This window comes from Coenobita brevimanus, chromosome 21 (genome assembly GCF_032717465.1).
Source record: "Coenobita brevimanus isolate Jiangsu-jjx chromosome 21, ASM3271746v2, whole genome shotgun sequence".
NCBI classification, from domain to species: Eukaryota; Metazoa; Arthropoda; class Malacostraca; order Decapoda; family Coenobitidae; genus Coenobita; species Coenobita brevimanus.
In genome coordinates, this window is record NC_136974.1 from 29285282 (window position 1) to 29297915 (window position 12634).

General features: G+C 40.7%; 1 protein-coding gene across 1 annotated transcript in view; it reads left to right on the forward strand.

The window, feature by feature from the left end:
* Positions 1-9416: 9416 nt before the first annotated feature.
* Tusp (WD40 superfamily protein Tusp) overlaps positions 9417-12634 on the forward strand; it is a 307588-nt gene continuing 304370 nt past the window's right edge. Inside the window, exon 1 of the mRNA XM_080266644.1 lies at positions 9417-9512. Coding sequence (XP_080122770.1) covers positions 9417-9512 — 96 coding nt within the window. The remainder of the gene's footprint in view (positions 9513-12634) is intronic.

Genomic DNA, 12634 nt, shown 5'->3' on the forward strand with positions numbered 1-12634 from the left:
TCGTCGCATCATCGTCATAATAATAATCATAATCGTTGCTTCTCCCCCCCCCACCCTTCCCGCGTTAGGTCATCGTCATTATCTTGTCTTCACCCTTGTCCCTCCCTCCTTTTCGTTTTTCACTCATCATTATCATCAACTTCATCATCATCAGTCTTCCCACTCCTGCCTTACTCTCCCTTCGGTCATCATCGTCGTCTCCACCACCACCACCACCACCATCATCATCGTCATCATCATCATCATCATCATCATCATTATCATCATCATCATCATTCCTCAGTTTTCCGCGGTTTCAGTAGGATAGCAGGATCTAGAAATAAAGATTATAGTAGATGGTACGGCAGTCATTGTAATAAAAAAAAAAAATACCCAAGGTGTCCCGTGCCTTGGCGCATTAACTTTAGGTGTTTCCTGGGCTTAATTTGAGTATAAAATACGCTCAACTTGGATCCAGTTTTTAGCTATTACAGAGTTACAATTATTGATGACCTTATTGGCGACAGTGGGCTCCCACATAGAGCAATTCACCTATAAGGTTATCAGTAGTTGTAGGTCCATAAAGGTTGAGAAATGGACTCATGATGATATAGTGTTGTCTAATAAAAATCAGTCCTAGAATCACCTCCTAAAGCTAGTACGTCAGGTCAAGGGACATATACTGTGAAGCTGAGATTGTGCAAAACGTATATTAAATTTTGTATGTGTACACGGTTTTGAGAAGGTTTTAATGTTATCCGTGATGACCCTGACAACTTTTAGTCATTGCATCTAACGCCAGACTTTATTATTCGGCTGAGAGTACTTTATTATTCGGCTGAGAGTGAGTCATAGGAGCCTAAATTGTTAATAATCTTACCATTATCTTTTTCATCGTCGGGCCAACTCAACTTTTCTATTCCATTTAACGCCAGACGATTTTATACGGTGAGAGTGGATCATAGTAACCGTTAACCAGTATGATGACTTGTGTTTTATTGTTATACATGGAGTATACATCTATACGTGCAAACAAATACTAACCTACATAATTTTAGGCAAGAATACCTATTATACAACAACTGTTATTATCGTTATAAATGAGATGTTATTATGAGACAGTAGGGCAGAAAGCTAGGTGTCGAATAGTATGAATTTTTTCTGTAATACACACATGAATACAAGAGCAGACATACATAATTTCAGGTCAGCGTGCATTTTACACTACCGGTACACCTTGTATACCCTTTGTTAATGCAGAAAGAATTTAAGAGTACATGCTGTACATGGAGCGTACATTTACGAGTATACATACAGTACATACATTTTTACAGGCATGAGATTACATTCATACATAACAAAATGGATACATGTCATTAGAAATTAATAGAAAGAATATATATATATATATATATATATATATATATATATATATATATATATATATATATATATATATATATATATATAACATTCTCATTTATACACACTTCCATACATTTATACTAACATACAAGCAGTATCATACATAATTACAGACACGCATACTTATTATTTCGAGGCTGTTATACCCCATGTTAATTACGCGTTACAATGAGCTAGCTGGACAGGAAGTTTGATGCAGATGTTGATGGCTTGGGAATTTCTTGTTGTGAAAGGCGAAATGACGGAGATTATGTAATTTTCTGTATTTAGCTCCCACGTCCCCTTTCATTCATAAGCACGCACGCACACGCACAAAAGTTATTCACACGCACACTCACTTTCGACATTTTCACACTCACTTTCTGCATTTTCACACACACGCTCACTTTCTACATTTCCACAAGCACTCTCTGCAATTCCACACGCACCCTCTCTTTCCCCATTTTCACACACACACACACACACACACACACACACACACACACACACACACACACACACACACACACATAATTTCTCCATTTTCACACACACACACACTTCATTTTTACACACACATTCACTTTCCTCCACATTTTTACACACGAGCGCATGTTTCACGCCCATGTTCATTTTTCGCGTCTTGCCTACACACACACACACACACACACACACACACACACACACACACACACACACACACACACACTTTTTTTTCACGTTTCTAACAAAGGCACTGAAATGCACACATTCTCTCTCTCTCTCTCTCTTTCTCTCTCTCTCATACGGGTACTGCGGAAATTTTATGGCATCGTTTCCCCAGCCGTTTGCACCCCTATATTTTGGAACGGGGGGCGAAAACTTATGACACTGATGGCGTGTGTGGGTCGCGCTATCGATCGTTCGGAAAATTATCGTTCGCTTGGACCCGTAGCCTACCGTGTTTTTTTTTTTTTTTTTTTTTTTTTTTAGCCTACCGTTTTTTTTTTTTTTTTTTTTTTAGCCTACCGTGTTTTTTTTTTTCTTTTTAGCCTACCGTGTTTTTTTTTTAATCCATTTATTTCGATGACCTTTTTTTTTTATTACACTCGCGCGTGTGAAAGCGGAGGGTCATTGTATCGCAAGGCGTGTGTGTGTGTGTGTGTGTGTGTGTGTGTGTGTGTGTGTGTGTGTGTGTGTGTGTGTTTACCTTTTCTGTTTTCTGTGGATGCATCAACAATTTTTACTCATGTTACCACAATACGCGTTTGTGGCAGTGATTGCGGAATTTGAAGGGCGTCATACACTGTTCAGGAAATATCTTTGCTTGGAATCTACCAAATATATCCATGTTTTTAATCATGTTTTGGTGGATGGGCACGCCTTACCTTTTTCACCTCTCTCTCTCTCTCTCTCTCTCTCTCTCTCTCTCTCTCTCTCTCTCTCTCTCAGCTAAATAAAATCGTCTGCCGTTAGCTTTCAATGAGGATGGTACTAGAGTTATCCCTACTGTGAGCTGTATTGTGACATTATTAACACTGGCATCTGTGATTCACTTAGCTTAATAAAATCGCCTGGCGTTGGCTGAAATAGTAAACCAGAGTTTTCCCGACCACGAGAGGGTTAATGGTGGCAGTATTGACACTCAGGTTCCTTTGACTCAGCCTAATAAATTCATCTCGTTAGCTGGAAAAGAAAGCTAGAGTTGTCACGACCATGAGAGGGTTAAACATTTGAGTATGTATTTGGTTCATTTTGACAGATGGATAGGAATGGGTGAGAGGGAAAACAGGAAAAGAGCAAACGTTTTTAATTTCTCAAACGTTTCGAACTACACATCATCAGAGAGACAATACAAAAGTGAGGAAATCAGAGTTATTTATACACAGGATATCCCTTAGACCTTTGTAGTGTCTGTTGCTGATTGGTTGCCCTCCTCTGTTGTGTTGACCTGACCTGGTAGCCCCACCGTGACCTGATCTGGCCCCACTCTATATCTAATTGCTCCCTCTTGACCTCCCATTTGATTAGGTGAAGAGGGAGCAATTAGGTTTCCTGTTTCCCTCTCATCCATTCCTATCGATCTGAATATATATCAGTGACTTCTAAGAATATTCGTATTTAATTATTTTCCATTTAAACATATACATACTGACCTTTATAAACGTATGCGTATTTCACTTCTAAACATATTCATATTTAATTTTTTTAGATGTACGTATCTCATGGACTTCATTTTGCATTTTTGGACAGGATGGTCTTACGTCACAGGATCCGACGACGTATGCTTTCCACTTTGTTCTTCCAAGTTACAGAGGACTTTACTTAGCTTGTGAAAGGGTTAAGGAAGCCTGTATGTAGTCCCTCCAGTTCGAAAAATTTATCTCGAGCTTAAGACATCAGTATGAGAATGGCAATAATAGGATGGAAAATACGTTCTAGGAGTGAAGTGTTGGAACCCCTCAACCTCATGACACTGCCTTTTTTTTTTTTTTTTTTTTTTAATTCAACTTACGATAACCCGTTGGTACTAAAGAGGTAGACGAGGGCAGTATCTAGCCCAAGCAGCCTTTTTCTTTATCCTCAGGTGAATTAAAGCGTTCGGAGATGACAAGAATAAAACAAAGCATACGTGATCTGATCGGAAGGATTTCTATTGGTGGGAATGGCAGGTTGTCGAATACAGCGTTGCCACATTGCCACCTCGTCGAAATTTAGTGTTGTCGAATACAGTGTTGCCAGACTTACCTTGTCGAAATTTTACGCTGGTGGGTATTGGATCGGAGCCTCCACTCCCCGTTTTACTGTTTTTTTTGTTTTGTTTATTACTATACTGGCAGTTTTAATATGCTTTGAAGAAACTTGGACCTGGAGGGATTGCTTTGCTACAGCCTTCCACTAACCTCTTCACTACGCGAGTCTCTTAATTTGAATAAAATCGCCTGGCTACAGCAAGAATAAAACTCAACTTACCTCCTCAGATTTTTGTTTCCTTTTTACTCGGTAGACTGAGACGTATGGGAGTCGGGAAGTAGAATGATTTGCGCATTTGTTTCCTTTTTACTCGGTAGACTGGGGACGTCGGCGAGTCGAGATGTAGAATGATTTGCGCTTTATTTTTATTTTTTATTTTTTACACGGTAGACTGGGGTCGTATGTGTCGGGAAGTAGAATGATTTTTTTTTACTCGGTACACTGGGGACGTCTGGGAGGCGGGAAATAGAATGCTTTGAGCAGTTGTTTTAATCTCCTCAGCCATAGGACGCCATTTGAATTTCATTCTCTCGAATTCTGGTATCTGCGCCATTTTGATTCAGATCTTCGTCCATTTACGGCTTATTTACCGTAGCTCAGTAGCAGAAAAAGAGTACGACGGCTCTGCATCCTTTTTCATAGCGTTTCTTGGGACTATCACCATGTTCTAAAGTTAATTTCTGGTTACAGCACAGCATAGGAGACGGGAAATGTGGATCAAGATAGAGAGAGAGAGAGAGATTAGACGGGATGTATAAGTCGTGAAGCGAGATGCACATTTGTTAGTACCCTGAAGCTAGAGGTCGTGTCATGTTAGTTTCATTCTTGCTGGCTCCGGACGGTTTTATTAAGTTTCAGTGAGGCATTGCAAATTGAAGGCGTTAGATATACAGTAATAGCCGTCGTTAACTCCTTCATTGCCGGGATGCTCTCCTAAGACAAGTGAAATGGCCAGTTGGCAGCAAGAATAAATAAGAAAAATATATTACTGGGCTTCAGGAATTTATTTTTTGTCACCTCGGAGGAAACTGTGTTGGAGAGAGGGGGGGGGGGAATTGATTTAACATCCTTTGGTTGAACTTTGGGACTGAGGGCTCCATTTTCTTTTTGTTCTGACTAACGTTGGATCACTATTTTATTTAGGGGATGCCTTTTGTGGGGAAAGGGCCACTGAAGACTACTTAACCCCCTTCATTTGAAAGTCCCTCCAACTGTGTACTACATCGTCTAGATAGGAAAAATACAATAAAGCATACCTATCTTAACGGAAAGGCTGAATATATCGATTTAAATTGGTGCTTAAATATTTATGAGGTAACCTGGAAGTGAGTTACATAAAGTAGCGTTAGGAGTTAGATATAGAAAAAGTTTAGATGATTTTAGATTACTTAGCACTTCGTGATGGATATTAACTCTTTACTTTGACGATATATATATTTTTTTATTACTGCCGGACTTCTGTATTAAACTTAAGGAGAGAATTTTCAAAATGGAGGCATTATATTGCCGTCATTAATCCCTTCAATCCTATACTCATTTTACCATAGCTTGGCCCAGATTTTTGTCCTTTTGCAGCTTATTGTAATGGGCAGAATAAGACAGTGTTATGGCTCTTAATTTCTCATAGCACTTCTTCGTGACTTGCATTATACTCGAGTGTTAAAGTATTGTTACAACTCAGTATTGAAGACGGAGAGATGACAATTTTAGGCCAAGTTAAAGAAAAGTACTGGGGACTTTTTAGCTGAATAAAGTCGTCTGGTGGTAGCAAGAATAAACTGCAGTATTGATGACGTACTCGGGTTAAAGGAGCAAGCCTGTGAACAGAAAGTTATGTTTTAATCACTGCCCTATATGTGAACGTAGTAGGGCATCTAGAGTAACGTAATTGTATCGAATTAGAACAAAATGGATTGAATAGGAAACCTGGCGAAGAAAAAGGAGAAAAAAATGTTCAAGTGACTTTGGTGTTTTTGCTTGTATAAAACTGGATTAGCGCGTTAGTGAAAGTGGTCTTAACGTTCTTCGCGAAAAATACCGTTAAACCGTTAAGCGAAAACCGTTGTTGTGTTGCGGTGTTTGCACGGCACGATCCCCCACTCCCCCTCCAAAAAAAAAGTTCACCTGCCTCTGCTAAACACTTAGGGCATGGCCGTCTCTTTTTTCCCTTACGGATCTTATCACAGAGCTGGATTAGTGGTCAGAGAAATATACCAAGCCTTCCTAACCAAAGATTGATTTAAGAAGCACAGTAGGTGGAATATTAAGGCGGAGAAACATACCAAACCCCTCTCAACTTTGGAAATTAGCCAGCAGAGGAAGTTAGGTAGCAGAGTGAAATATTAGGAGCAGAAAAACCTCAGACTGCTCTCAGCATTGGAATATTAGCCAACAGAGGAAATAAAGACGCACAAGAGGTGGACTATTAAGGCAGAGAAACATACCAAGACCCTCTCAGCTCTGGAGAGGAAAGTAAGACGTAATAGAAGTGAAATACTCGGAGAGAATCATACTAAGGCTGTCTCAGCTTAGAAAGGAAATTAAGATTTAGAAGAGACGAAATATTAGGCGAAATATTGCATCTATGGGCAGAGAAGCAAAACATACCAAGCCTTTCTCAGCCTAGGCAAATTAATCAGCGGGGAAGTAAGAAACAGAGAAGGGGTTAAATATTAGGCGAATTTTTGCCTCATCATACACGAAGGTGACTCGTACACCTTGATGAAATAATGTACTCTTGGCTATATAAGTATCCGAACAGTTGTTTACGATGGACTGGTGAATTGTAGATGACCTTTGACCCCTAAGGTTTCGTAGCGCCTCTTTCTCAGCGATTCATGATACCTTAATAATCCTCTTTTATGTTACTGTTGCAAACCCTGTATATATTAAACAGATATACAACATACAAGGGAAAATAAGGTGAGAGGTTGAAAATAAACCGGGAAGGAAGAGGCACAGTGAAATCTCCTATGCCAGGGAGAATAAGGTTACGAACATCGTAGCTTTTGTCGTCTCTACATGATTGGTGTATCTGATTCTGAAGTGCATCTACATAATTTCGTAAGAGTATATGGAGCTCTTCGTTATATTACAGTACTTGCGGTAGTATAATTAGAACTGAGTGTGGGAAGGCGTAAGCATACCCGAAATATTTGAGTTTTATTTATGGAACACCTGTAGTTGTAAGATAGCCTGCATCCCACATTACACAGTGCAGTCATCAGTGTTGCAGCAGGTCAGACATGTTCGTTTGCCATAGTCTAAACCTGAGGGTTAGTCCACACCATTCCACTCTCCTTTTGATTATGCGGACCTTACAGTTCCAAACAGGACAGTTTTTTATATTTGCTAGAGTGAATGGCAGTTTAGATGAGATGGAGGGATGGAGTAGAGTATTGGTTGTGAACTGGCGAGGCCACATTTCAATTTATCTAAGTACTGTTGATTACGTTGGCAAGATATTGTTAGCTTTGGGCATTTTGTAAGCCTCTAAGATTCTGAACTAACGAAGCAATATTCCAACCCCAAACTATTATTCGTTAAGTCAGAAAAATATCATTAATTTTCATACTGTTTATACTTTTGGAGTTCTGACATTGTTTATACATATGGAGTTCCGAAATAATGAATCGAAGTCCGACCCATCAGAATACCCGTATTGTCCGTCACTTCAGCAGGTTCCCTTCCGCATCTTAGGTTCTGAGCTGATGAAACACGTTTTTAGCCTATCCGATTATTGTTGATTAGGCCTAGTTAGCAAGATCTCGTTTGATTTGGACATCCTGCACATAAGGTTCTTAACAAGTGAAGAGAAATTTCAAGCCACTTGATTGTTATTAATTGTATACTTTAGCAATATCCTAACTAGTGTAGCCAGATTCTAGTTATTAGGTGTGGTTAAGAAAGTATCATGATGTTCTGACAGCATTTACACTTCCAGGGTTCAGAACTAAAGAAGGAAGAAGCCATCCTGCTTGAATATTGCTGATTAGTTTAGCAGGATCAAGTTAAGTTCTGACAGCCTTTACTTTTCCGGGTTCAGAGCTACAAGTCCATCTGCATATTGTTAATTAGTATAATTTAGCAAAACTTTATTAAGCTATGACGCTGTCAAGGGGTTTTAGTGGAGTTGATCACCGCACCTGCGCAATTTGTCTGCTAAATTTGAAGTCAAGGGTTCATGAGTATCAACTGAAGTCTACTGAATACCATTTGTGAATTACCTATACCATGACGATACATTGAAGACCATTATGTATTTTGTATTATTCCTACTGTGTATGAAAATGTCCTGGTACTGAACGGATTAATATGGCATACATCCGTCTTTATATATCCATTGAGTTGAAAGTCGTTGTGTATTTTGCATATTTTAAACGTATTCAAGTCAAATAATTGCCGTGTTAACGTGTCTGCAAGCCTCTGTAAACAAATACCGCTGTGAAAACTTACACTGAAATCCATACAACGTCTCTTATTTAAGTATGCTACGTCTTGAGCATACGTAAGTGCCCTGTTGTTCATAAATATCACCTACAAACATCCTGTACATGAAAACAGTTGTGAAAGAGTCTAGTGAAAACCTGAAAAACAGCCTGTAATGAAAACCTTCGTGAAAAACATCTTTTAGTGATAAGGGTTGTGCAGTTTTCGCCTCTAGTGTAACGTATCTTAGTGACATTATTACCTTATCGTTAAAGAATATCAACAGCAACCTTCCGTGCATGAAACCCGTTGTGAAAGACAGCCTGTAGTGAAAATCTTTGTGAATATACCGTTTTCTTACGTATTAGTGAAAATCATAGTAGCATCGTAGAGAAAATCACTACCGGTACCCTTTTGTAACGAATTTCACCAGCAGCCCTCGGAGTGAAGGTGAAAGCCCGTGAATAACAGCCTTTAGTGAAAACCGTGGTGTATTTTCCCACTCATTAATGAATATACCCACCGACCTTCTGTTTGTGAAAATCGTTGTGAAAAACAGCCAATTTAGTCCATATTCGGTCTTCCATGTAAATTTGTCTTAGTGAAATCCTTTATGAATATCACCTACAGCCCTCAAAGTGAATGAAAAACTCCGTGAATAATAATAACAACAGCAGCGATTGTGAATGTCGCCCTAGTGCATACCTAAACACCCGACCACAACCACGACCAAGGATGACGACCACCACCACCACGACCATCCGCCTCGCTACGACCTCCATCACGACGACCTCCAGTGCCAAGTAGTTAGGGGCGTGGCTCAAGTTCCCGCCCCCACGCCCCCCCTTCCGCCCACGCCCACGCCCACTTCCATGCATCTTCACCAGGAGACGACGACCAATGCGAGGAGCGACTGTTCCATACTCTCGCTCTCATGGATGGGAAAGGTGCCAGACGACATGCCCGAGGTAAGGCTGGCATGGAAGGGTAGATGGAGAAATAGATGGGTAGACAGGCAGATGGATGGATGGTGGATAGAGGAATGGATGGAGAGATGGACTGAGTGGTAGGTTGGGACTATAAATGGATAGGTAGAATGGATGAATGGATTGTGAAATGAGGAATTAAATGGTAGCTTGGATAGATAAGTAGTTAGATAAGAAGAGAGAGAGAGAGAGAGAGAGAGAGAGGATATTAGTATATATTTATGTAAACAGTGCACTTTTTATTCATGTATAAATTAGAATATATGATTAAATAACATACTGTATATTACTACTGGCTACCAATAGATGAATATGCTGAAAATACGACAGGTTATAGGTGTGTGTCTGTGTATCATCGTTATTATATTCCATTACATATACAGATAGCAGATTTATTTATACATATGTAGAGGTAGTGTATGTATCAATGTATAGATCAGGGCGGGTGGATTGATGGTATGGTCTAGTGAATATGAATTTGTGGACAGATTATAAAGAGAAAAGAGATTTATGTATAGTTTCAGTGCTGGTATAGTTTGTTCCATTTATATATATTAGATACGTATTTATATTATGCTCGTATATTGACTACGTTGGTTCAATACTGGCTGTGTGTGTAGATATGTATTTATGATATTGAGAAGTGACGAGAGAGGGAGTTGTGGAGAGAAAGTGGCAGAGGAGAGATTGGAGGGTAGTGGTGGTGGAGAGATTGGAGGAAAGTGGTGATGGAGAGAAAGTGGCGGAAGAAATTGGAGGAAAGTGATGGTGGAGAGATTGGAGGAAAATGGTAGTGGAAAGATTGGAGGAAAGTGGTGGTGGAGAGGTTGGAGGAAAGTGGTGGTGAAGAGATTGGAGGTAAGTGGTGGTGGAGAATTTGGAGGAAAGTGGTGGTGGAAAGATTGGAGGAAAGTGATGGTGGAGAGATTGGAGGAAAGTGATACGTGGAGAAATTGGAGGAAAGTGGTGGTGGAGAGATTGGAGGAAAGTGGTACGTGGTGGAGAGATTGGAGGAAAGTGGTGGTGGAGAGTGGTGATGGAGAAATTAGAAGAGAGATAGTGGTGACTGGAGATCCTGGAGGAAAGTGGCAAAGCAGTGATTGGTGGAAAGTGGTGGTGCAGAGAAAGTGCCGAAGGAGTTGTTGGAGGAAAGTGGGGGTGGAGAGACTGGAGGAAAGCTTGGAAAATGGAGGAAAGTGGCAGAGGAGAGATTGGAGGAAAGTGGTGATGGAGAGAAAGTGTCGGAGGAGTGATTGGATTTGTTGGCCTGTCTGTGTATCGTGATTATATGTAAATGATGGTCGTCTCATGAATATATCCAGTAAGGCATGGGGACGAGGCGGCGGTGTGGGTGGAGAGAGAGAGAGAGAGAGAATGTGTGTGTGTGTGTGTGTGTGTGTGTGTGTGTGTGTGTGTGTGTGTGTGTGTGTGTGTGTGTCTGCATGTGTGTGAGTGTGTGTGGGTGTGGGTGTAAGAGGATACCTGTAATAGGTAGACTGACCCATGTTAGGCAAATCGTATGAAATTTATGACTTTACTGTGAAGATAGGAAGAAGGTATTAGATATGGAAATTACCCTCCAGCGATAATCGAAAAATGGTAGATTACTAGTGGAGAAGGGAGAAAGTGTGAACAGATGAAAAGAACAATTTTAATGAATTGTTGAACATAGAGAATGAAAGTAATGCAAGTATAAGTGGCTGGGGAATGGCTAGGAGAAGGAGGGATGTGAGAAGAGAGGAAGAAATCAGTAGGATGGAAGTTGTGGAAGCAATGAAGAAAGTTATAATGGGGAAAGCCCCAGGAATTGATGGAGTGTGTGGTGAAATGCTGAAGCATGGGGAAGAGATAGTAGTAGAATGGATGTGGAGGATGTGCAGATTGGCCTGGGTAGAGTCCCGGAGGATTGGAAGTCATGTATAATTATTCCCCTCTGCAAAGGAAAAGGGAAAAAAGAAGTGTGTGGTAATCATAGGGGCATTTGTCTTCTTAGTGTAATAGGAAAAGTATATGGTATGATACTTATTGACAGAGTTAGGGAAATAACATTGGAATTAGTTGGAGAAGAACAGGGAGGTTGTGGTAGGTGGGGGCGCTCACCATCCACTCACGCAGTGTAGTGCTGCTCTTGGGTGTCTGTCCTTTCCTCTCCTCCATCCTTCTTTCCTTCCATCCTCCACTGTCTTTCTTTCCTTCAGTCTTTCCTCGTCCTTCTGCCTACGGGTGACTTTACACTCCCTCTTCTGTCTTGCTTTCCTTCATTCTTTCCTCTTCCTTCTGCATGTGGGTGACTCTACACTTAGTGACAAGATAAATGGTTTCCTGTACACCAGGAAGCCATTTACCACACTGGGTGGTAACCATATAACCAAATTTTGGGGCCTGGTGGTTTAGTGGGTAATTATTGTGCACCAATCGGATTGAGCCGGTGAAGGTTTCTATCCAAGGGGTGGTTGGGGTTTATTGCTCACGTAATGCCACTCAGGGATGAGTGAGGCTGGTCACTGTCATCTTAAATGTCAGGACCAACTGCCTAGCCCCGGGCTCCTACGCTTCTCGTGGGGCAACGTAGGATTGGCTGATGGATGGATGGATAGAACAGGGAGGTTTTAGGAAGGGAAGAGTTTGTGTAGATCAGATATTCATTCTTAGATCTTTAGTGGAAAAGTTTCTAGAGAAGGGAAAGAAGTTGTATGCGACCTTCATGGATTTGGAAAAAGCATATGACAGGGTGGATAGACAAGGATTATGGAAAGTGTTAAGAATATATGGAGCAGATGGGAAGTTGTTGAAGGCCGTGAAGAGTATGTACGAGGGTGCTATTTGAAGGTTGGACTGAAACAAGGATGTGTCATGTCTCCATGGTTGTTCAATCTATATAGGGATGGGGTTATAAAAGAGGTACAAGGTAGGGCAATGGATGTTGGAGTGGCCCTAGTGAGAGAGGGCAATGTTTGGAAGCTCCCTGTACTGTTGTTTGCAGATGATCCTGTGTTGTTAAGTGAAGACGAGGGGGAGCTGCAAGGCTTTGTGGATGAGTTTAGGAGAGTGTGTAAGAAACAGAATCTAAAGGTGAATGTAGGAAAGAGTAAAGTGATGGTCTT